Below are 26290 nucleotides of genomic sequence, written 5' to 3' on the forward strand. Positions count from 1 at the left end.
TCTACAAGTGCAGCTTAGCAGAAACACTCTTACACTGTTAACTGCTGCTGCTAAGAAGAACAACTGAACTGTCGACCTAATTTGAACTGAATACCACTGAGGGATAGAGTCTAGTTTTATTGGGATCAGTGGCAGCAAATCAACCAGGTCGACTTATATAATCATAACCATCAACAAGAAATTACGATTTAAGAAAGATTGACAGTGAGACAGTTATTGAAAAATAGTTTTAATGTCGACAGTATGACACTTCATCACTTTATTTAGTTACAGCTGGAGCACAAGTGAACAGAAAGTCCCATAAAATGTGGTGTATTATATGGAAGAGGTCCTTGGACTGCAATCAAGTGCTCTGCCATGTTATGATACCATCTGGTGCAGTGTTGGGGAGGCGTGGGGAAAAAATAGAGCCAACTAGATTTAGAAGAAGTTGTTGTTTTGTTTTGTTTTTTAAACTAAGCGCCAAGACTGCCACAGATACTTTACCTCCATGATGATTAGTTAATTTGCTTTTGTAATGATGCACTTGGATTTTTTTTAGTGTTCATCTGTCAATTTTTTTGACGGAGGTATGAATGCAAAAATCTGTTCATAGATTTGCTGACAGTTGGAACAGTTGTTGATTGCCAAAGACCAGTTCCTTCATGTAAAAAAACAAAACAAAAAAACTGCTACACTTAGATGGTATATCTAAAACATGAAAATAAATTGCTTGCATGCACCATCTTGTAAAAACCTTTTAGAGGCTGTCGAGGAGGTTTTCCACATTTTTTTAAAAAAAATGTTTCATGAACCTTGGACGTTTCCAGAGTGCACTGAAACACCACTATGAAGCAAAAATCACTTTGACTGTAGTTTTGGATAATTCATTACGGCAAAAAGTGCCAATTCAGAGATTCAAGGTTTTGGCAGGACACTGGCTACATGAGTATCGCAACATGTATGGAAAACATTGAAATGCTAAGCTCGGTAACTTTTCAGGAGCTCTAAACACAGATGTGGTGAATATATTCAACAGGAGATCTTAAACCAAAGTAACTTCATATTGTACATAAAGACGCATAACACTCATTAGAGTAATAGGAATCAAATGCATATTCAGATAATGGTGATACAAAGAAATGAGAGTATTAGACCTTTGATTGTAGGGATTTCCTTCAAAATAAAACATTGTTGCTGCATCATTAATACTGGATGTTGCAGTCCCAACATGTATTATACACAACTGGCAGTATCACAGTAGAACTCCATGTGTAAATGTTGTGTACTTACAGTTCCATAACAGTGATTTCAGTATTCTCCATGAAGAAATCAGCGCATTCACAAAACGAGAGTGGTAGTCACTATACAATACTGTAAATGTCAGCTGACCCTTGAATATTGTGCCAGATTTCATACAACCGTTAAAATAAACGTCGATACAGTTGATTAATTACATCACAGGATAGTTGGATCCACTAGATATGCATATATTGGAAAACAGTGCATAAAGTTTGGATGGAAGTCTGTGAGAATATTAACAACTCCCCAAAATGCAAAAAATCACATCCTTTGTAGCCTTGTTATGCTATTTTCAGTTTCCTAAGATGTGGACTTGAGAAGACATAAATACACCTTTACACTAGCAGTTCCCACGTCCCACTTGTGTAGAGTGCTGCCTTGTTTTCAGCTGATTCAGATACTCGACCGCATCCTCGCAGACAGGCGTCCTTTTGTATTACTAGACTGGGAAATCAGTACAACAAATGATCATCTGCACCTGAAAATCTTGGCTATTAAAACTCTTTCGCCGAGTATAGCAAGAATTTAGATATTTTCAGTATCATTGGCAGAATTTTTCCCACAGATTCCCAGCAGATGAGGAACATTTCACTGTCTATGCATTGTGGACCCATTTATTTGTGTAGTACAGACAAAGAAAAAGAAAGCTTACTACATTTTTACATTCATTCTGACAGGAGTTAATTAACTGTTAACCTCCAACAACGAACAGGCCACTCGCATTTAGGCTATTCGGACCAGATACATTCATTAAATGTAAGATTTGGGACTAAAGTCACAAAAATAACACACGTGTTTAATTAAAGCCAAGAGGTTCTACGATGGTGCAAACTCCGAGCCGCCGTCTTCACACCGAGAACGAGTTTTTGTTGGGAGCATAATGGATTACTAAGAATAACACCAATCACCGTTCTAATACCGGGGCTCCTCGTACAGTATATTCTAGGATAATCACACATGCTGATACTGATGAGAGGCACTATTACACCGACACGACACTGGCTGTTCACTCTGCAGCTACTGAATGTTGCTCCTAGTTAATGCTTCAGCAGGATGTCTGCTGCAGTGAGCTGGCTCTGAATGCATTTCCAAATCTACCACTTTGAGAGGTGACACCACATTCACAAAATGTACTTTTTAATGGACCCTAAGTGATTTAACAGCAACACCTTCACAGACGGATTCCTCTATAGTTTTAAAAATGCTGAATGATGAACTCAGCTTATGAATCTCCCAGAATGAATGGCATCTCTGAAATAAACCAGAATGAGTTCTTACTTAAGTCGGACTTTGTAGACATTTTGAATGACAATGCAGAATGTTAGTAATGTCTTGGAGGGCTCTTATTGAGAGAATGATAGAATGAGATGAAAAAAAACAACCCAGATTTGCATTTGATCCACCAGCTGTTGAACTAATGCATCCATTTGTACTCTTCAGCACATCCTGACATTTTTAAACAGTATCTGTGGTCCAGTGACGCATTTCATCAATACCCATTCAACCGCAGACCACTCAGCTCTGATTCTATGAATAAGGAAGGGTTTTTTTTTTTCTCAATTGGACAATACTTTAATAGAAATTACATAATGTGCTTTAATTTTAAGGTCCTTTTTGATTACTCGGTACATACTGACAACAGCGCTTAATGTGTCATGTGTAATCACTGTGGTATATGAGTTATGTAACTTTAGCAGATGGATTATATGATTATCACACATGTTCATCACAGTGCCCATGTGAGGCAGTGATCGAGTCCCGTCGCCTTCAGATGCTGCCCGCTACATACACAAATGCACAGTCCAACGCTGCAGTTACTGTCTCTCTTAAACGCGTTGTAAGCCTTGGTCCCTCATACTGTCACTTCTGTTTTGCTGTTGGTGACAAAGTACGGCTGTGGAGGGATGTAGCGGGTGGTGTGCAGCTCCTTCTCTATGATGCACGGTTTCTTTGGGCCGTAGCTCTGCCGGAGCCCCAGCGACTCTTTGCTCTCCCAGGATCTGAGCACCACCGGGCTGGCGGCTGTGTTGGGGCTGTAGCACAGCGACTGGGAGCTGTGGCTGCGAGGGCTTTTGTACTTGTGTCCGTTCTGCTTTGTCGACATCTGTCTGGGAGGGCTGTAAGGATTACTCGGCTCCGGCTCCATGTCCACTCCTTCCATGGGGAGGCTGCCCTTGGTTGTCATCTCGATCACTTGTCGGCGGCTGCTGTGGAAGCCGTCGTTAGCTTTCTCTGCTAATAGATACATAAAAAACAAGATAGTTTTTGTCATTTGCCATGTGGCAATTGAGAAGAGCTTTAAAGTAGTATTTTTTTATATGAAGAATGTGGTCTGAGGAAAAAGAGGCTTGAAACTTTCCACAAGAAAAGGTGCTTTTCAGGCAGGTGTATACCATAGAGGTTTATTAGAAACAAAGTCTATGCATATGGCATGTATTCCAACAAATAGATTTTCCTTCTTTCTAAAAACCTAGTCAACACCTTTTATCTCACTTTCTCCATTGTGTGCATCCATGATGATGTTTTTTGGCACATTACAGCCACTGAAGGGCAGTATTACAAAGCAAGTTTGACAAAACCTCAAGTTTCTTTAACTCAGGTGTTCTTCAGCAGGCTCTGTGCACGATCACATAGAAAGGTGTTTGGCGCGTCATTTGACTCTTCTTCCACAAAAAATATACAATGTAATGTGCCTGCATGCTCCTGCTTCACTCAAGAGAATATGTTACTATCAATGAAGCAAAAGGAATGCTAGTATAAAACTGTTAATCGTGTGAGTTAATATATTTATTTTACCACTCTGCGATCTTAGTGCAGCAGCTTATTTCTAACCTGACACCTGCACATCAGAGCTGTTAAATTTTAATCTTCATTCATTTAAGCTTGGTACTAAAGAAGTGTATTTAGGTCAGATCCAGATCCACATAATGAAGGATATCTGGAAAACCCTTCAGTTAAAAACCAAATCAATGTGAATTTAAAGTTATTGATGGAATATTCTCTGTGACCACTACCAAATACCAAAAGACCACTGATCAATATCCTAATCTGTATTCTATTAGCAGCAGCATTTAGGCTCCCATTGCCAGTTTACACTACTGAAACTGCATGACTTCATTCAGTGGCAGTATTTTCGCACAGCTCAACAGGATTGCAGTGTTTCATCAGCTGATAATCGCTCAGAGAGAATAATGTCAGCAAAAGTACTGATGAAAGGTTACCACTTCTAACAGTCGATTTAACTCCCAATCCTTGAGCATAACATCCTCTGGAGGAGGTTAACTGTCCCACATAAGTTACCATGGTGATCCAAGCAGGTTAAAAGAGAGTCACCTTTGTGACATTACAAAACTCTAGTTTAAGGCTCAACATACCTTCCTGAGCCACTAATCTTGCTTCATAACCTCAGAGAAGGTGCATTGTTTTTCTGCCTGGTTATAACCTACTCTTTAACCCTTTGATGTACAACGTGGGTCAAGAGATACCCATCCTCCATTGAATATGGGTCACTTTTGACCCGTGTTGTGCATCAAAAGGTTAAAGATGCCATAGATTTTTATTGTAAACTAAATCTCTGTTTACATGTCTTAATGTGATACTAAAATGTTTTCTAACAAACACGTTTTTCCATTTTCAAAGCTTTTCTTCTTCTTCACTTTCATTCCTGGTGTGTCCATGTCCATATGCATCCTCATGAGCATAAACAGAAATAAAACAAGGGATGATTCTTCAGAAATGTTCCTCCATAGCACCACTAAAGCTTCACATATTACAGTTTTTGCAGTGATCAGACACTGACTCCGTAAAATCTTAGAATTTACTCTGTGCAGTTCCAAACCAAAAAGTTGCTGTTAATGTTTATGAAGTTGCATGAAAAATGTTTCTGATTTACAGTTAAAGTCAGCAACTTCTCAAATTAACATTTAGTCATAGTTTTCATTCAAGCAAAAATTATGTAATACAATGGAAATACTTTATTGATCCTCAAAGGGAAATTCTGTTGTTACAGTAGCAATAAGAAAGAGTAAAGTGACCAACACCACTAAAGAAAAATATAATATACTAGACAATATAAGATACAAAATACACAAAGTGTAAAATATACACTACCGTTCAAAAGTTTGGGGTCACTAAGAAATGTCCTTATTTTTGCAAGAAAAGCATATATTTTTCAATGAAGATACCATTAAATGAATCAGAAATCCAGTGTAGACATTGTTAATGTGGTAAATGACTATTCTAGCTGGAAACAGCTGATTTTTAATGGAATATCTACATAGAGGTACAGAGGAACATTTCCAGCAACCATCACTCCTGTGTTCTAATACTACATTGTGTTAGCTAATGGTGTTGAAAGGCTAATTGATGATTAGAAAACCCTTGTGCAATTATGTTAGCACATGAATAAAAGTGTGTGTTTTCATGGAAATATGAAATTGCCTGCATGACCACAAACTTTTGAAGTGGCTGTAGTGTACTTTGAATAAAAAATAATATTAAATTGAAAATTGCACCATAAATGTGATATGTTAACAATAAATGTGTAAGTATGAAAGTTTAGTACAAGACACGAGTAACACTTGCTAAATTGGTTACTTGCAGTTAATTTTTTGAATAGCTATTGATGCTTTAAATGGATTTGCATCATCAGTGGGAAATGAGACACATTCCCTGTTGATGATAAGTGATTATCTCTGTGCACTGTAGAATAATTTTTAATAATTTTTAGTAGCTTCACATAATTTATTCCAGGAAGCAAGTAGATGTTTAAATGTATATTTTTACATGATGTAAATTAGAATTTGTGGCAATTCAAATATAATAAATGCAGCCTCATTTCAATGAATATTTGACATCTCTGTGTATGAAATTATCTTAGTAAAACCCTGGTTTGATATTTAGCAGTGGACCACTGCACAGTACATATTATCTTTTGGCATTTGTCTTGCTATAATCATCTGCAGCGATTTCTTCATAACAACCACTGTGTTGGGATTTTACTTCTGCAATCAGATGGAAACGATGTGTGAAAACAGTCTTTTTTTTTCTTTTTTTCACACTTCAGCACTAATTGAGCCTGAGCACTTGAAGCTCCTGTGTTAGCCTTTGTCATTTTCCCCTCAGACTTCTTTTTTTTTGTATGAAATGCCTCCCAGATAACCTTTAATGTGGTCCTTCATCAGCACAACTCTATTTTACATCTGTACTGTGGATCACACTTACAGGAATGGAGACAAGCAGGATATCCATATAGGAATTTACTCAGTGAAACCTACATTATTGTCGGTATATTAGCACATCTATTGGGATCACAGAGGATTTTGTGGCTCACCATGTGCTGCGTGTTACATCCCATCACCACTCATTTGTGTTTTGATTGCTCTTGATTGTCTCCTGTTCCCGGTCTCATTTGCTAAAAATCGCTCCATTTTATATTTTCCCTAATGATCAGTTTGTTTGACAGCACTTCAGTGGATTCGCAGCAGAGAAGCTTCAGCTGCTTGCATGAATCACAAAGAGAGCGAGCTGTGATTGGACCTACTACATGCATGCTGATAGCTGTCATCTTGTCCGCGGCCGGATCTGTCAAACGTGGTTAATTGATTCAGGTAGAATCTATAAAAAGACTCCCATCTCACTGTGTGAATGGCATCGAGTGCAAATCTACAAATACCTTCACTTCACACATTAGTGCTTTTTTTTCTTATTTTCTTATTATATTGTATTAAAATTCTGGACCAGAAATCAATATAGTGGAATATCATTTACTTCAGACACAATTCTCCATATTAATTAAGTTCATTTGTAAATACATGATTTTAATATTACAGTGGGACCATTAAAGTCTCTGCACTGTAAAAAGTGTATTTAAGCTGTAGTTTAAGTAAAGCACTGTTCCGAATAAATCTATTTTATCTTTTTTGCTTTGGTAAAGGCAATTTACCAGGATTCTATCAACTTCAAGTCACATTTCATCCCTTTACACTGGTAATCTAGTTTTGGCGAAAGTGTGAAAATTAGATTAAGTTAAGATCCTGTTGCCACATATAGCTCCGAAAACAAAATTACCCAATGTAAGAAAAAAAAAATTTTTTAAATGTGCTGAGAAAGTAGAGAAAAGCAGAAAAACGATACAATAAATATGATAAATTAATGAAAATAAGAATAAGTTATAAGTTAAGCTAAAACACGACCAGGATAGAAAAAATAATAAGTAATACTGGCAATGATCCTGCAGTATCAAAGTTATATCACACATTATAATGAAATATTGCACATTAAATTGGAATATTGCACATGAAAAAGAAACATTTGACATTACAAAATATTGTAAATGAAACTTAAACGTATGCTATTGCTTTAATATTGTGTCTGATGTTTTTTCAATTTTTCTGCTGCAACTCAACTGCTGTTTTCTTCCATTACAATCCTACAGAATAAAGAAAAGCAAAATAACTAACTAGAAAACAGCATATCTAATGAAAACAATATGTTTTACATTTTACGTTTGGCTAAAGTAAATTGACATTACTTGTTAACTTAATTTGCATAAATGTAATCAATTGTGTGTTGCCAGTTTAAGCAATTCATTTAACCCTCATCAGTACAAATAGCAAAACCTACTTCATCCGTACACATGGGGTCCAAGCTGGGTAGTATTTCATCTGTTTCACATTTCTGTACCTGTCCATATACTCTCAATGTATATTTTCCTAACTCGTGTGTCGTCTATACAGTTGTGCTCATAAGTTTACATACCCTGACAGAATTTATGATTTCTTGGTCATTTTTCAGAGAATATGAACCGTGTATTCCCCCCTTTAACATCAATGACAGCTTGAAGTCTTTTGTGGTAGTTGTAGATGAGGGTCTTTATTTTGTCAGATGGTAAAGCTGCCCATTCTTCTTGGCAAAAAGCCTCCAGCTCCTTTAAATTCTTGGGCTGCCTTGCATGAACTGCATGTTTGAGATCTCCCCAGAGTGGCTCAATGATATTGAGGTCAGGAGACTGAGATGGTCACTCCAGAACCTTTACTTTATTCTGTTGTAGCCACTGACAGGTGGACTTGGCCTTGTGCTTTGGATCGTTGTCATGTTGGAACGTCCAAGTATGTCCCATGTGCAGCTTCCAGGCTGATGAGTGATAGTTTTCCTCCAGTATTTTCTGATAACATGCTGCATTCATCTTGTTTCCTGTGCCTCTGTAGCTCACACATCCCCAAAACATCAGCAATCCACCTCCGTGTTTCACAGTAGGGATTGTGTACTTCTCATTATAGGCCTTGTTTACTCCTCTCCAAATGTAGCGTTTATGGTTGTGGCCAAAAAGTTCAATTTTGGTCTCATCACTCCAAATGACTTTGTTCCAGAAGTTTTGAGGCTTGTCTCTGTGCTGTTTGGCATATTGTAAGCGGGATGCTTTGTGGCATTTGCGTAGTAACGGCTTTCTTCTGGCGACTCGACCATGGAGCCCATTTTTATTCAAGTGCCTCCTTATTGTGCATCTTGAAACAGCCACACCAGTTTTTTTCAGAGACTCCTGTATTTCAGCTGAAGTAATCTGTAGGTTTTTCTTTGCATCCCGAGCAATTTTTCTGGCAGCTGTGGCTGAAATTTTTGTTGGTCTACCTGACCGTGGTTTGGTTTCAACAGAACCCCTCAGTTTCCACTTCTTAATTAATGTTTGAACACTGCTGATAGGCATTTTAAGATCCTTGGATATCTTTTTATATCCCTTTCCTGTTTTATACAGTTCAATTATCTTTTCCCGCAGATCCTTTGACAATTCTTTTGCTTTCCCCATGATTTAGAAGCCAGAAACATCAGTGCAGCACTGGGTGAAAGATGAAGGGCCTGTCAAGAGCCCAGAAACTCACTGACCTTTTATACACACACACTGATTACAAGCAAATAGATCACAGGTGAGGATGGTTACCTTTAGTAGCCATTCAAACCCGTTTGTGTCAACTTGTGTGCCTGTTATCAGGCCAAACCTCCAGGGTATGTAAACTTTTGATCAGGGCCATTTGGCTACTTTCTATTGTCATTATAATTTAAAAAGAATAAACACAGTTGTTTGATAATAAAAAACTATAGCACAACACTAACCATGAGTGAAAGAAAGGTTTTTGTGTTATCATTCATATTCTCTGAAAAATGGCCAAGAAATCATAAATTCTGCCAGGGTATGTAAACTTATGACCACAACTGTAGACACAAATTTGAAAGAAACAATGAAATTACTATTAATGATCACTGTAGTGTATTGCTTACAATATTAGTGTAAGAACTCCTTAATTGAAATGAAACACAAGTCATCACAAGAGCAACATAACACAAACATACATAAATAAAAGCTGCACAGTCCGACTGGGGTCTGGCTGTGGTCCGCATGTACCCTAAATGATTTTTTTATATGTACACCACAAACCTAGTTGGAATCAAATAAGCTTTGGTGTATGTGATGGCAGCTATGTGGGTGACAACTACCTAAAGGGACTGAAAAATCCAACTTACAAATAAAAAAAAATGACAAGTTATATGCGGACCCCAAGTGTACTGATGAGGGTTAAGTTGATCAAACAATTTTCTTTTTTCAGTCTAATTCTGAAGTTGTAGCACACAGTCAGTTCTTGAGTATATATGACCTACATTACCAATAGTAGTTTTATTACTCCACCAAGGAACGTGGCGGAGTTTTGTGATGATCGGTGTACATTTGTCCATTTGTTTGTCAGTCCGTTAGCAACATTACTCAAAAACGGAATAACGGATTTCGATGAAATTTTCAGGGAAGGTCAGAAATGACACCACATGATTAGATTTTGGGGACTTCCAGTCTGGATCCATGGATTTGTTAAAGATTTCTGTATCATTGCGAGATAGCGGCACGGCGTCACTGTAACTATGACAACAAGTGAACGCTATGTCAGGTGCCTGCTGATGATCACATGATTGTGATCCTACTACAAATGCACCGTTGTGGATTTATCGGGTCTTCTGCCAGAATTGATACAAGGAACAGTTTATTAAATTGTGGGGGTGTTACCAAGTCCCATCAATTCCTGCCACCCGCTACATATTTAGGTCATGCGATTTGGTATCTGTACATAATGTACAACATGAATAACACACGGCTGTGCTCACCGCAAGGTAATTTTTTATTAAAGATTTCATCCGTTGGAAATCATACGACGACTGAGCAGCCTTGGCAGAGTACTGCGCTCTCGGAGTGCTTTTCTTGTTTGGTATTGGAATAGTTACTTCACTGCCATCATTGTTCTCTAGTTGTCATTATTTTAATATAGCACTGAACACAAACTATTATGACAATGTCCATTAAAGGGGTAACACATTGTTCTATTTATTTTATTCTGCGATGACTTAAAAATAATAATAAAAAAAGACATTAAAAAGTCACATTGCACAGTTGTTCTATTTTGGTAGTTGCTATTATTTCTTGTTTCAGATGTTGCTTGTGCAGGCGCCGGCTGCAGACTTTCCAAAATTAGCACATGAGAAGAACAACAAACTTGCTTCTATAAATAATCTGTCAGTTCCCTTCTCCGTTGGCATTGATGGGCTATGGATTAACTCGCGAGGATTTCTGTCAGCCAGAGATTTGATGGAAATTCAAACAACCGCGTTCCTATTTAAAGAAAAAAGGCAGTTGTGAAGTACATGTCTAAAACGCTGTGTTATGTAAACAGTTTTCTTGATGCGTCTGAAACATACGAGGAAAAAAAATGGCCAAAGTCAGATGTCTTATATAATTTTAATATTGGGATGGCAGTGAAGCTTCCTACTACTGCAGCTGGAGTATTTTAATAATGTGTTTAAGATGAGCGGTGTTTAACACATTAACCACATTGCCTTTGAAGTATTTCAGATAAATTTCCGCCTCATTAACTCACAAATTTGTCTTCATGGTTACTCATATTACAGACTCTATTGTTAACAGTTCACTCCATTAGCCTTTACACTCTGTATACGATGCAGGCAAATCCTGGTTAATTATGCAAGTGGTATTTATAGAGCATGTAATATGCCACCTAATCAAATCAAATGATGAACTGCAACTGCTTTTTTTTTTACATAATTATTTGTTTCTTACCCACAGCCTTGAGTGTGGCGTACTTGTTGAGATCCTTGACAGAGTTCTGCTGTTCGTACGGGCTGCTGATGGATCCCATGGTGGGGTACGGCTGAGTTGTCAGAGTGGATGCTTGAACCATGTTGTTCATCTGGTTGCTGTCTAAAGGAGGTGAAACACAAGCTGTTAAAGCAGAAAAATAAATGTCATTTTGTTCTCTTGCAGTTTTGAGATCAAGAAAATCTAAAGTAGTTGCATCAGCAGCACTTTGCTGCAACAAATTCACTTTATTATTAAGATACGTGCAAATGTGTATAAACTACAAAGTATGAATTGGTTATCACATTATCTATGAAACAGGAATGACAGGAACTGACAAATGGCTTCATTCTTTTATTTCTGTAGTGCATCTAATTCTTTTATTTTCATTGTTTCTTTAATTTAAGCTTCTTTGGCTTCCTCTAAGTGTCTGTTGCATGATGTCAGAATACAAATCAGCCTGATGGATGGATGGATGGATGGATGTGAATACACAATAAGTGTTTCTTTAACTTGCTAGTGTCACTTTCCCTTAAGTAGGTTTTTCTGGGGACCCAGCTGGAGAGCCACATGCTCTTTGTAAAAACTGTACTAATCCCACAGTAGACATCTGGTAAATTAACGGGTGCACAGCCGATAGACTGGCCCCCTGCCTACTGGCGTGACAGAGAAAACAGATGTTCAGAGTGCCTTCTCCTCGTTTAGATTGGAGGAGATTAGTGGAACGTACCAATTCACAGCCGGCAGTTTGAGGACAACTGCTTGTGCTGTGTTATATGCGCATCCGAGAAGAGATATCAACATGTCTGTGGATCAATACTCGATAGGGACAGTTTTGATCATTGGTTAACTGACAGTTTGTGCTTCCTTCAAGATTTTAAATTGACACTCTTCTGTTATTTGTCAGGATGCAGATCCTTTAAAAGTGGCCTCGGTCAGATGAGGTGCAGGTGTTGATGCACTGTGAGTCCAGCTTTGATGTGGAAATTAGTGTCCATAAGGTCATCAGTGCTATTGTTGATGGATAAAGTTTACAAAGTTTAAAATGTGATGAGTCCATTAGTCCTTGGTCTAGAATGTGTCTGATTAAAAACAGATCATTAATACAGAAAATAGGTTAATTAGGCTCTTATTCCCCACTGGTCAGCAAGAAACTTTATTACTGTGCTAATTAATTTGGAAGGTCTCAAATTATCAATGCTGTCTCATGAAATGATGCAGAGGATGGCTTCGACAAACGCTTCAACATGCCTCAACAAGGGGGTGGTGTAAAGAGCCGGATCAGACATGGAAATCATTTTTAAGTTCCAAAATGTTGATCATTGCCACAGTGTTCGATTTATGACAAGTTCCTATTTTCCAGTTTTATTAAAATCCCTATTAAGAATCACAATCTTAAAAAAAAAGACTTTCACATGCACAGATGTGTTACTAAACTCTGAAAAATCGCCAAATTCCAGTTTGAAATTGAATCCCTACATCAGATCTGTCCATGTTAAAGTGCCGGGTTCTTTTCTGAGCTTATTGACCTGTTTCAGTTTCATACAGTTCATTGTAAGTGGGCCACGCACACACACACCCTCATTCAGCGGGAGTTAAATGAGATCGTCTGTTTCCATTTAACTGATTTAATCTCAACAATGCTATTGACACTGCTTTTCAAAAGGTCCTGGATGTGTGTGGATTGTACAGGTATGCTAAAAGAACACAAACAATGGTACAGACATTATATAGATCAAATGTATTCCCATGCAGATTCAGGCAAGCTCATTTCATGGAAAACTGTTTGCATGTCCTCATTAGTTAAGCCACCCAGTTAGGCCCAAAATAATTCACAGCCATGCCAAGTTTATTTATAGTGAATTTTCTTTGACTGATGGGTTTCTGGCTGGAAATGAAATAAACAAGTGGCACAAAATGGCTAGACAATGTATTAGAGGTGTTAATGGTGAATTCTAACTATTTCTATGTTTTATTTTATTTTATTGTTACATATTTACTAAAAAGGATGTGTCCAGATGTCTTCATAAGGAAAATAAGGGAAATTGCATTCACATGTCACAAAACACACATAAAAAACACTATTTTGATCTATACATACTAATTGGGGAAAAAGACACCAGAAGAAAAAGATGTGGAATAATATAGGACAGAACTCTCACAGTGAAAATTAAAGTTGAACAAGACAAATTAAATGTGCAAGAGTTGAAGAAGCCTCCAACTGAAAACACTCTACGGTTTGATTAGTAGGTCATGCAGGGGATGTGAAGTGTTGTCCATTATGCTGAGCAGTTTGTGCGACATCCTTCTCTCAACAACCAACTCCAGGGGCTTCAGAGCAGCAAAGACGCAGCTTTCTTTATCCGTTTATTCAGTTGTAATGTCACAGGCTCCATCCAACTGATGGTTGCAAAGAAACCTGCACTTGCAGACTGGTAAAAGAACCGCAACATCTTACTGTACATATTAAAGAACCTAAACTTCCCGAAGAAATGGAGTCTCCTCTGTCTCTTTCTGTAGACAATAGTTGTATCTCTCCACTACCTCCACCTCTTCTACTATGATGGAAATGGTATTTTGTTGTTGCGGTAGTTCTCTAACCAGTTACTAGTCAATTGCAAGTCAAGGCTAAAGTCAAAAAGCCAAATGAACTTGATATGAGGGCGCATTACTAAGAGAGCGTGAGAGAGTTGCACATTGTGGCTGCTCACAAAAGCTGTGCTTATTATAATCAAAAAAGTACAAGGAGTTCCACATTGTGAATGACCTCAAAGAGTGTCATAAGAAGGCAAAAGTGCGTTCACAAGAATGGAAGTGTGAGCGTCATAGAGGAATCCGAGGATCACCACCAAGGTCAGCCTGATCGGTCTCAGCAATTCTGGTCCCAGCATCTCAAAGCAGAAACTCCAGCAGACACAGAGCAAGGCTCGTCTCTATGGATACCAACCATAAAGGACTCAACTTCTCCATCACAGGCAAACAAAAGCTTGCCTAGCCTTTGCAAAGAAAATGGAGTTGTTTGGTCTCAGGGATGTGGCTTTTTTTGACAAAAGAAAAGAGAAAGAGCACCGTCACCACAATCAAGCATGGAGGTGCTGGAAGTGTTCTTAGCCAATGGCTCGGGCAGCCTTGTCAGAGTAAAGGACATCATGAGGAACGAGTACAACATTAAGATTCTGGAGGAAAACATCAGGCAGTCTGCAGAAAAACCTGCCCCAAACATACAGCCATGAAAGGGTTACCAGGGTTAAAAGAAAACCGCATTTTGGAATGGAGAGTCCAGACCGAAATCCTCTGGAGAATCAGTGGGGAGAACTAAGACCAAAGTGATCACATGGAAAAGTTCTAACCTCAAAGACTGCTGCACCAGAGAAAGGTGTTGTTGCTGTAGTGACCAACAACAGCTCTGGCATTGAATAGGAATGATTTTGGCTATTGCATATTCAACATAAATAGTTAGATTTAGCAACTCTAACGCAATGTCTTACTGTGTTTTGTTGTTTGTTTGTGCAATTTCCAGCCAGAAGAAGCCTATTGGTTAAATAAAAAATTACTATAAACCCAAATTTCAGTCCAGCGCAGTTTTCTTTCAGTTAAGCTCATCCCATGGAAAATGTCCTCATTAGTTAAGCCACCCACTCAGGAGCTAGTTTGTAAGTTTATACCATTTGAGTGGTCTCACCTGACTGTTGGTTCATGTGATACTCCAGTCAAGGTCACAGTCAGGCTATCCCCATGAAGGCAGAAACCACCAAAAGTAAATAATTTAAATAGCTATAATCCACTAAATGCTTTGGCTACACTGTTCTGTTTCCCAATATTTGTCAAAAACATCTGATCTTTCTCAGTCTGTCTGAATGTCTCCAGTGTCTAAAATTTCCTCTTGTACACTAAAATCTAGTGGATTTTCACTGCGGTTAATACATGAGGACAATGCGTTTCCTAACAGCTGGTGCTATTTTGCTATTTTCGGGATGCCAAACTCGATTTAAACAGGGATGCTGATGCATGTAGTTGTTTATCTTTAATGTTTATCTGACTGTGTTGACTGAGCATCAGTTGCGCTTGATACTGTTGTCAAAGTCGTAGCTTTTAATGTCAGCCGCTGGAAGAAAGTAGGCCACTTCTGGAGACTTGTAAGGTTAAAGACTCCACAGTTGTTGCGGGAAATAAGCGAGTTAACACTCCAGACACAGACACCTCCCTGGAACTCATAAAAGATTTAAGGGAGTATTTTGGGAGCTGTATGCCCCCAAATAAACGGTGCAAGGAGAAAGACGCTCTTATTTACAGGCAGCCTACTTTCAAGTTAGCGGAGTTAATATTATTTTCTTTCTGAGTCAATATCTTTCTGCAACTCTTAGCATCAAGCTGTATATCTACATGGTATGTATATACAATCACTAATTCATAGTTGAGCTTAGTGTAAATTACTTGATCAAATCTGTTTCATAATTACATACGTGAGGATACAAACTTTTACATGCTTTTCTTTTTTAAAAATCAGAATGTATAAAACCTTTTACAAATGTACAAATTAGATGTTCTAAATAAAACTTAATCCTGGAGCTAACACAATTTTTCTGAATTAATCTTGAACTGGTTCTATTTTAACATGAAAGCATATACAGCACTGTGTTAGGCGCTGGTGTTTTTATCCATCTTGTCATACAACCAGGGAAGTATCCAGTCGCTCCTCGATTTATTCTGCAGAATGACAACAGCCCCAAACATGCAGCAGAGTCCTCCAACAGATGGTCCGGCCCCTACAAAGCTATGAGCTCAACATCATGGAGTCAGTCTGGGATTACACGAAGAGACAGAAGCAATTAAGAAAGCCTGCATCCACAGAAGAACTGTGGCGAGCTCTTGAGATCCTTGGAGCAACCTATCTGCCAAGTACCTTGAAAAATGGTGCACCAGTGTACTGAGGAGAACAGCTGGTGATTTAAAAGGAAACTAATATTCATTGGCTTGTGGATTTGTCGGTTTGCTGCACCATTGCATGATTTCAATGTTGGAACAGAAACTATTATTTAACAGAGCAGTGCTTCTCCACAGTGCTGTTTATCTATTTCAAATCTGTTTATTTTTGTTATATTTTCAACTACCCGGGACTGAACAATCTCATAGCCAATGAGATGTGTTTCAACAATTTATTTAAATAAACTAAAATAAAGAGATTGAACAGAGAACAATATAGCTGCCTGTTAAGAGTAATGTAGTACATGTAGGGAGGACGAGTTCAGTTTAATTCTACATAGTACATACAAATTAGTCTTTGAAAGTGCATTTCTTCGAAACTGAATTTTTTATTTGTAAGAGCAATGTAAGATTAAGATTTTCGAACAACTTTCCAAAAGTTTCTATATATAGATAATATATATATATATATATATATATATATATATATATATATATATATAAAAATGTTAGATGATAGAAAAGTGGTAGATAAAAAAAATGAAAGTATTATTTCTTTCCATGCTTTGCATCTTATTAGTGGCCAGTAGGGTATCTTAACTCACCCAGTGTCATGCTCTTGATTTGTTACATGGTCTGTTTCATAGGCCACACAATGCTTGGTGGACACCAAACACCGCATATCATCACAGTTACACCATCTCCATCGTGAAGCATGGTGGTGGCAGCATCACGATGTGGGGCAGAAGGCTCCCAATCCATATGAGAATTTGTGACTGGACTAGTGGTGGGACAAGATTTTTTAAAAAAAATCTAATTAATTAGAGGCTTTGTAATCAATTAATCATGATTATTTGCATTTTTGTCAAATAGCAATATTTGCCAAAATAAGCAAAATTTTTCAATTTGAATAAATTTTGGTTGGCGACTGAATCGATGAATAGACATATGTGAACTTAAGCAACAAAAATGTTTGTTTCATTTATATTTATATTTATATGCATTTTTCATCTGTCTACTACATTCACAGATTACTGCAAAATTTTAGCTATGAGATTCAACATTTTAAGACTTTTTGTAAACTTTCACTGTCTTGAAAAGTGGCCTTTAATGGGATGGCTACACCGTTTGCCGATACCAGGACTGTCGTAGCTAACGTTAGCTAGTGTTACCAACATTAGCGCTGGTGCTTGCAGCAACATGTTTTGCACTGATGTGATATCGCTTTTATCCAAGCTGCCATCAGGAAGATTTTTTAAAGAAAACTTTCCACTCAGAAAGCTCAGTTCAATCTCGTCTTCCTTCACAGTTCACCAAACTTTCTTGTGCGTCCTGTGTGTCTTCGTTGCAGCTGGCAAACAAACTTTAGGTTCATTACCGCCACCTACAGGGCTGGAGTATTCATCGGTGTTACTGGTGTGCCAGAAATTAGGGAACTGAGAAAGATGCGATTAAATGCATAGTTTATTTTTAACGTGTTATTTTTCTGTAATTAGTCAATCGAAATTACCAAACCCTAGACTGTACTTGAAAATGGCTGCTCAACATTGAAAAGAAGTTAAAGGAGAAATTTGCAATGAGGCTGAATATTTTTTTATATGTACCATAAATACAGACATACAGCTTGATAACTATATCTGCTACATTTTATATAGCGGCTAATCTGTTGCATATTGATGGAGGAAGCACCTGCAATGTTTGCATACCTAACATTTGTCACAAAGGACGTTAATTATAAGTCATAGTGGCACATACTTGCTACATCACTACTGTAACTCTGTTGAATTATGGCACAGGCTTTTTTTTTTTAAACTGGCATGTCTAAATTATGCCATTTATCTCCCTGTTTAGCAAACACACTTGTCCTCTCTAAAGCAGATCACCTCAGCTTGACTGATATTTTGTAATTCAAAAAACAGTTTCAATCATTATACATTCATTTTCTTTTTGAGTAAACTAGGCATCTCTGTGTAAAATACAGTAGTCATTGTTGTTCTGAAAGAACCGTATCAAAATTACTGTCTGATTTTGATAGCTATGAATGGAACTGCATTATGATGGTATACGTTTTAAAAATAAATTCAAAGTGAGACTTTTTTTAAATTTGATTTAAGAGAAAAGCATTATCCAAAATGCAGATAAGCATGGAAAGTGCAAATCAACCCCCTGCACTTTCCAAATAATTGTCTGTTACTTCACTTCTCTCTGCCAGAAAGCAAAAATGACACATTTAATTGGTTTTACCTGCTCCATCACTACAGCAGATGGACAAATTACTGGCAACACTAATGTTTCCACATGAGGTGAAATTTTGAAAAGGTATTAAAACAAATTTCTGGGCATTTCATTGACCAAACTGTATCTGTGTTATCTAACTGTGGAACTACTGAAGCCACAAATCACTTCTCTGTCACCATTCGAGTATTATATGCTCCACACGTAGCCATCTACTTGAAAGTTTGAAGTTTCAGTAGTAGATTGTGATGTTGCAGGTGGAAATGGAACCATAAGTAGACTCTACATTTGGTCGGTGTTTCTCAGCTGCTGTCAGAGGTAATGCAGCCGAAATGCGTTTCTATCTGGAAGTGAGGAAACGGACTGTCATGCACCAGTGAAAGTTGGCAGTAGGTGGAGACTTTGTTCTCTCTGGCTCACTGCCTGGAGTCAAAAACAGGCCACACTTCACAATTGCCCCATGTGCACAGATGTCCAGCAGGACATGAGCATGATAGCACTGGTAGCCAAAGAAACCCAGCTCAACAAATCTGTATTACTGGCGTCTTGAGGAGAATAAGAGCTCACAGCCCAGTCTAACAGATTTTTGTTATCTTTGACAGGCAACAGATGAGGAACAGGGGCTCCGTCTGGAGCATTTCTATCACTGCTTTGCACCACTATCTGTAATATACAGTGACTATTATAGCTGGGGCATGCCACGAGAAAGCACAGCTGTACAGGACAGATCCATGTAGAGGGGGGGGGAATATTACCTCACCTCTTGTAACCTTCCAAGGATTGCTGTCAAGAAAACAACAATCATTACTGTCCTGTTGTCAGCTCCATTACACAGGATCCTGCTCATACATCTCCATAAGCCACTGTAGCCCGGATCGCGTATGTTCAAGGTCAGAAAACAAAAGGAAAGCTGCATCTTCTCATTCATTTCTATTCTGAAGTCTAAATTAAAGTGCAAAGATAAAAGATAAATGTCAACATTCAGGCAGCATTTGTCTGAGGAAGAACACCTAGTTGGCAAAACTTTGCTCCTAATCACTTTTCACTTCTTTGCATCATGTGGCTCCTTCTGCTAGTTTTCTGAGGAAAACATCCATCTTTATCATTAAGGAAATCATGTGTCTTATGCTCTCCTATACTGATACAATAGACACCCAATGGAGGATATACATTATAGAGTTTAGCTAAATGTGAGTATGGGAAATTTTATGTGTGTGTAAACTATGTAACTGTAGTATTGGATTTGATGCACTCCATTATGCAATCTGCCAGCTACAATATTTCTTAGCTGATTACAGACTCACAATAAATATCTAGTAATCATATGGTGGAATGGCATTTTCTCAGTCAAAGAAGGAAACAATTAGGGTGAAAAAAATCTGCACATTTTTCAAAGCAATACGACTTTTGGTATTTATTAATTTGCTTGCCTATTGACTCATAAATTTATTCATTTAATGGCATAACCTTTAAATTGATGTAGTGATTGCACTTGTTTCACTTTGACATTTTCTTTTATTTATTCCAGGCACTGGCAGAAAAATGTGATTATTTCAGAACACCTGTTTTTTTTAGTGTTAACTTAGTTTGCTCAGTTTTAAGTAACACCACATGTTAGCACGGATAACGGTTTCAAATTGCAGTTTAGCCCCCAAAATATGAAAGATCCCATTTTAATTGCAGACTAATAATTTCATCGTCTGTAGTTATCAGGTTCATTTATTTGTACATTTTAATTGTTTAATTAAATTAAGTGGTAGAATATGTCAGACTAGAATAGGTGCTAACAAGTAAACTACTGTACAAATTGCACTAAAGAAAGCCTATGGTATCTATTTCTGAAGATCAGTTGGCAGGTTATAATAGAAGTGGCCCTTTTTAATGAACTGATAATTATTCTGTCAAGGCGCAAAGTGAGGAAGATCTGATTTTAGAATGATTAATTATTGTAGTGTGAGTGCTGACAGCTCATCTCATGGTCCAGATCTGATTTTTCGTGTGTAAAAAAACAATCGGCCCCGCTACGATCTGCTGCTCTTAAAGTGGAATACATCTCAGGTTAGTTTTGTTTAAAGTTAATTGAAATAAATGGAAATGTTTCTAAGTGGTGTAAAGCACAGTGGCCTTGTGACAGTCACATTTAGCAACAAGTTAAACAGCACATGAAGAAAAATGTGTGGGTGTCATTAACTGACGCTGATTACTTAACATTTCTGCAAGCAGATTATGTACATTGCTGTTTCTGCATTTATGTTGAGGATCAGGTTCTTATCCTTTTCTCAGATCACATAAAAGGTTCTCACTGCTTTGCAAATCTTTCAAATCAATCAATTGTGGAGCTGATTTGTGATGAGAACATGCAAATTTCTATCATTGCACAGCACATGATAATCTGTGATACACTGCAAATAATTTGACTGTAAAGTTTTAAGCATGTCAAATCACTGAAAATAAATTCAGTCAACTTTATTAAATAAATAATTTTATTATCTAAACTAAAACTACATTACAATCAAAAAAATGGACTAAAAATGGGAAAAAATATATCCTTACAAAACACCTGTAGTCGTACAGATATCTGTTTGTTGATTTTAGTCTATAATTGCATCATTTTGCCATAATTAAATAGATTACATCATTTTGCCATAATTAAATGAACCCAAGTGATAATTATTTTAAAAATATCCTCTGTCCTTTAAAAGAGAAACTCTGTATATTTGGCCCAAAAATGGCTAATCTTTTTATTAATATTTTGCAGTTATTAGAGTCATTATTCTGCATCAACCTCAAATGAAGCCTCATGAGAAGCATTTACATAAAGGAACAGCAGTGTGTTGCTTATTGTCACTTATTTATATCTACTGACTTCATTCTGCAATTATTTTTATGCTGCAGCAGAAGTACTGAGTCACAATCTGGCTCAGTTAATTACGGTATTTTATTGATCATTGTGTTTCTAACTTTTGCTTTACAGGATGTGAGCTGTAATTCTTTCACTATGTTCTCTGTGACATTGGACAAAATCCGTATCAGGAAATTTTATCCAGAGTAAAGCCAAATAATTTATCAGTCAGATGTTCAACTTCAATGGGCTTGAATGTGTCTGTAAAACCTTTTTCTTTTTTTTTCTTTAAAAAACAGCCCATTTGCCATAATTATCCAGCTTGCAGAGAGAGAGAGAGGAGACAGAGAGGCCTTTATTGACTGTGGCTGTCAAGGCAGTAAGCAGGTTAGCATTAATAAGAACTCTTTTCTGTCTGTGCGCATCCGTGTGGGTGTGAGTAGGTGCTGATGAATGAATGAGTGAGGTTACGACATGTAATGTGTGAGGCTGTGACGTACAGTAAGTATCAGCTAAGGAAGAGCTCTGGGTTGTCAGTGGTAATTAGTGTCTGTGTTAACTGATTGCTTCACCAGGATGGATGGATGGATGGATGGATTTTTTTTCCCCACTTCTACAGACAAATCTGATGTACAGGGCTCTCATCTCAGTTACTCTCATCTGCAGCACCAAGGGTGCACGGCAGCATGTAAATGTGTAAGTAAATGTTTGGCTACTTACGGAAACTGTTAAGAGTGACTCTGGTTTGTATGTTCTCGTAGTGCTGACCAAGTCCGATGTCGTCCGTATGTTCTGAGGCAGGATGTCGGATTACGTGTGCAAGAGCTCTGAAAAGGTAAAAAAAAAAAAAAATTTCAGAGTGAATGTCCTTCACTAACTACGAACATTTACAGATTTTGTAGTGGGCAGCAGCGGAAAGGATTCAAAGTAAAATGATCTCTAATACCTTTAACCACAACTTTGACAGTTGGTAAGAGACAGGACAGAAACCACAGGGTCAAAATCACAAGCTGAGTATGGTAATAAAGTGGCAGTGTAGCCCTCTATTGTTCTGCTTCCACACACTCTGGGAACTCACAAGAAACTGAGTGGAAAAGAACTGTCAAAACTGCAACAGCACAGGTTGAGGCATCCTGACTTGTAGTGTTTAGTATGGCTCACATTTTCCATAATGCAAATGAATAGTGGCGTTATTTAGTGGAAACCTGTTGCATTGGCCACTTCTCAAGTTTGGTAAAAAAAAAATAAAATCAAAAAAAATAAAGTTTTTACTTTAATAGCATGTCCACGTGTGTTTTTTTTAAATGCTAGAACATGTATCATGAGTGAAACAGTCAACACCACAGCTGAGCTTTTCCACCTACAAACTGCAGTCTACTGATGACTGTCTCAAAAACATGGATTCAGGAACCAATCCTGTTGTTTGAAAAGGGTGGGGCTTTCAGTGTCATTGTTCCTCTTCAGAAGAGATGTAAAAATCTAAGACTGAATCTACTCCAATGTCAGAATTTGCCATTGTGTAGTTTTAAAGTATCTGAATAGACTAGGAGTTGAGCTGGTGTGCTCCAGCTGCAGCAAAGATGGAGGTGACTGTGCATTCTAGATGAAGCCATGTTCATTTAAAGGCTAGAAAGGAAATGTGTAACTTTGATACCCAGAGATGAGTTTTTAGAGGTTAAATCAGTGACCAAAGAGGGACTTGGTGTTTAAAGGAAAAGCTTCAGTTTGACATAAGCCTGATGTCATCCTCATGTTGTCATCATAGGTTTTTATCATAGTTATTTTCTGCCAAAACTACTTGTCAGATGGTCGAATCGCTTCGGCGACACCCTCCTCACACACACAGACACGCACATCTTTCTGACATCATATGTGGGAGGACTGTATCTGACTATTTCTTAAACTCTCTGAAACCAGCGATCTTAGATTCACACCCAGTTCACAGCATGATTGTTCAACTGCACAGAGGAAGTAAAGATTTGGTGGGCTTTCTAGGTTGCTTTTTCCATTCTTGACACAACCAGTCCTTACACTTTTAATTTGAACAACCAGGTGCAATACTATGAATGACTTGCAGATGATACTGTTGCAAAATATGCGCCATTATCCCTACAATGTCTGTAGTTTCATTCAGCAGACACTTTTATCCAAAGCAATGTACATCTGAGAGTAGATGCAACACAAGCAAGGATCTAGTCAGGAGAAAACAACACGGATAAGAGTCATACAACAATACTGCATCCACACTATGGTCTATGATGCTGCCTTACAGAGTGACCGATTGGAAAAACACATTTAATATCTGATAGTCTGACAACACATCCTTGCAAATAATTGTGACCCAGCACAATCTGACTATTAGTAATAGTCCTCTCTCAAGTAACTACACTATGTATGCCACTTTGGTGTGATGGAAGTGATCGAAAGTGTGTAACAACACAAAAACAAAACTTATCGCTTTAATATTTTTGAGATTCTGGTGACCCATTGTTTTCTGAAATTAGCATGTTTTTCTAAAATAAAGTGCAGTTGTCCAGCATTGATTAAACTGCCAATTGAATGTTTTGGGATTTTTATGTGCACAGTCATAAATCACATCTTTTTTCTGATATTCATAGTGTTCAGTAAAAGTAGGACCGATTTTGTTCCTGCTTATCTTTCTGTACCTTTGCGGTGTGACTTCAGCACCTGGTCTGGTCCAGTATCTCCCTCAGACTCAACTCACACTGCACTGACAATACCAAGAACTTGAAGCTCCTTCAGAATTAACCCCACACAAATGTGTTCAAGTTATCTCACTGTATATATACAAGTTATCTCATTATTTATTTTTATATATATATATATATATATATATATATATATATATATATATATATATATATATATATATATATATATATATATATATATGTATGTATTTTTTATGTTTGTCTTGTAGGAAGCCATCCTGGACTGCTTCGTTTTTTTTTTTTCACAGAATAACGATGACATCATGGTGTCTCCTCAGGCAAAATCACTCTACTGCGTAGGCTGCAAAACAGTTGTAAGTCTCAGTGTGCACATCTGTGGAGTGTGTTTGACAAAGATGAAGTGTGTGTTACAAGCATGTCTGCTTTTTTAGGCACAGTTTTACATACACATGTTTGTTTGTTTTTTACAGAGTAAAGAAACATGTCAACACGGTTTTTTTTTAACAGATTCTAACTGAACATTTTTGCAAATAGTAGATCTATTTAAAACAATTTGATTTGTATTTTTAAAAAACTCAAATGAGAATTTATAAAAATGTACCATCTTTACTTCTTAATTTAAAAAATAAATAAATAAATTTCAGCATTTCTGACAATTGGCAGTTTCCAGCTGGTCATCTGAACACTGTACTCAGCATTAAAAACACACTTTTTCTGAAACAGACAAAAGTGTGACATTTGTCAGGCAGGGTTTGCAAATGAGAATGAGCATCCTGAATGTCATTCAAAATTGAGGGCGTCTAAGTGAACTGTGATGCAGCCTGTTTAACTTCAGGTTGGCGACGCTTTTAATAAGCAGATGCTGTGCAGCTGAGGTTTTTTTGTTGTTGTTGTTTTGTTTTTTAGAGTTTTAGGCAACATAATTAACTTTGTTGCTTTGCTAACAAACATACCCATTCAGCTCGTACATGCTTTGAGAAATTAAATGACTGGACAAAGATTTCACAAATATATATATATATATATATAAAAACAGTGCATAAACTAAAATAATCAAGGAAATGGACAAATCAGCTGCTCACCTCGACATATTCTCTCTGTTTGGACGGTGCGTCTTTTCCAAACCAAGCTTGGTGAAAATCCCTATCAGTGCCATTATGGCCACGACCCCACATATGACATACACAATGAGGTTGGTTTTATCCTTTGCGGAGTCCAGCGACACGTCCACCTTCTGCGGAGGTCTGCCGGTCATCATCCACGGCGGGGTGTCGTAGTTCTTGCAGGTGGTCTGGTCCAGCCTGGAGCTCTTGAACGCACAGCAGAACCTGAAGCCACAGGTGCCGCAGCAGTACAGGTAGCTGCCCGTCCTGCAGACGAACGGCGGGTCCCACTGGCCCATCACATCATAGTAACCCCGACACTTGTCCTCCGTGTGCGGGCTCTCGGTCACTTCGATCTCCACATCTTTGGAGTCGTTAAACCCGGTTACCATAATGAAATCGTCGACGGTTTGCCCCGGTTCGCCCTCCGCGTCGCACACCATAACTTTCACCAGAAAGTACCCGAGCAGGAGCTCAGTGCCCCGCATCGTTGCTCACTTTTCACACCCTTCTGGACGCCCTGACAAGCTCTCATAAGCCCGGCAGCACCTTTCGGAGAGGTGACACACAGCCATGCGTAAAGGCGAATAGGCTGATTCCAACCTCCATGCGTAAAAGCGCCGTGCAACCTTTCTTTCCTTGCGTAGAGGAACAAATATGTTCTGTGGAGAGGCAGATCAGACAGCCAAAGGGCAGACTAGTGTAGCAGATAGTTGTAGAGCATCAGTGAAGCCTCTGGCTACGCTGGAGGGAGTCACACACCTCTGAGACTGCTCCACTCAGAGCCCCTCACACAGACGCAGAGTGGGAAAAGACAACACAAAGAGTGAGTTAGTCGGGGGAGAGAGGGAGACAGCCAGTGGGGGAGGGAGGGAGAGAGAGAGGAAGCTGTGTGCAGTAGTTCTAAATAAAACCTCTTACAGCCCATTATTAGGGTGCTGTGTCTAAATTGTCTTTAAATCAACCTAACAAGAACGTTTAAAACACAAGCTTGAACCCTGCAGTTACTCCTATAGTGACTGACGGGGATTAATATGGACACCAGCACTAAAAACAACTGAGTCCAAGTAACTAAAGACTC

At 38.0% G+C, this 26290-nt stretch overlaps 1 protein-coding gene across 1 annotated transcript; it reads right to left on the reverse strand.

The window, feature by feature from the left end:
- Positions 1–213: 213 nt before the first annotated feature.
- shisa9b (shisa family member 9b) lies at positions 214–26016 on the reverse strand. Its single transcript, XM_023290539.3, has 4 exons — positions 25189–26016; positions 22134–22240; positions 11396–11536; positions 214–3516 (listed from the first exon to the last, which is right to left on the reverse strand). The coding sequence occupies exons 1-4, from the start codon at positions 25695–25697 to the stop codon at positions 3134–3136; spliced, it is 1140 nt and encodes a 379-aa protein (XP_023146307.1). The 5' UTR covers positions 25698–26016; the 3' UTR covers positions 214–3133.
- Positions 26017–26290: the final 274 nt, after the last annotated feature.

The sequence above is a fragment of the Amphiprion ocellaris genome, chromosome 19, assembly GCF_022539595.1.
Source record: "Amphiprion ocellaris isolate individual 3 ecotype Okinawa chromosome 19, ASM2253959v1, whole genome shotgun sequence".
Taxonomy (NCBI): Eukaryota; Metazoa; Chordata; class Actinopteri; family Pomacentridae; genus Amphiprion; species Amphiprion ocellaris.

Bases quoted from the DNA above. Each gene is read 5' to 3' on its own strand.
- shisa9b (XM_023290539.3), bottom strand. From the start codon at position 25,697: ATGCGGGGCACTGAGCTCCTGCTCGGGTACTTTCTGGTGAAAGTTATG. The intron at 22,241-25,188 runs GTGAGCAGCTGA...TTACCTTTTCAG, and splicing joins AACAGAGAGAATATGTCGAG to AGCTCTTGCACACGTAATCC. The intron at 11,537-22,133 runs GTAAGTAGCCAA...CACCTCCTTTAG, and splicing joins AGTCACTCTTAACAGTTTCC to ACAGCAACCAGATGAACAAC.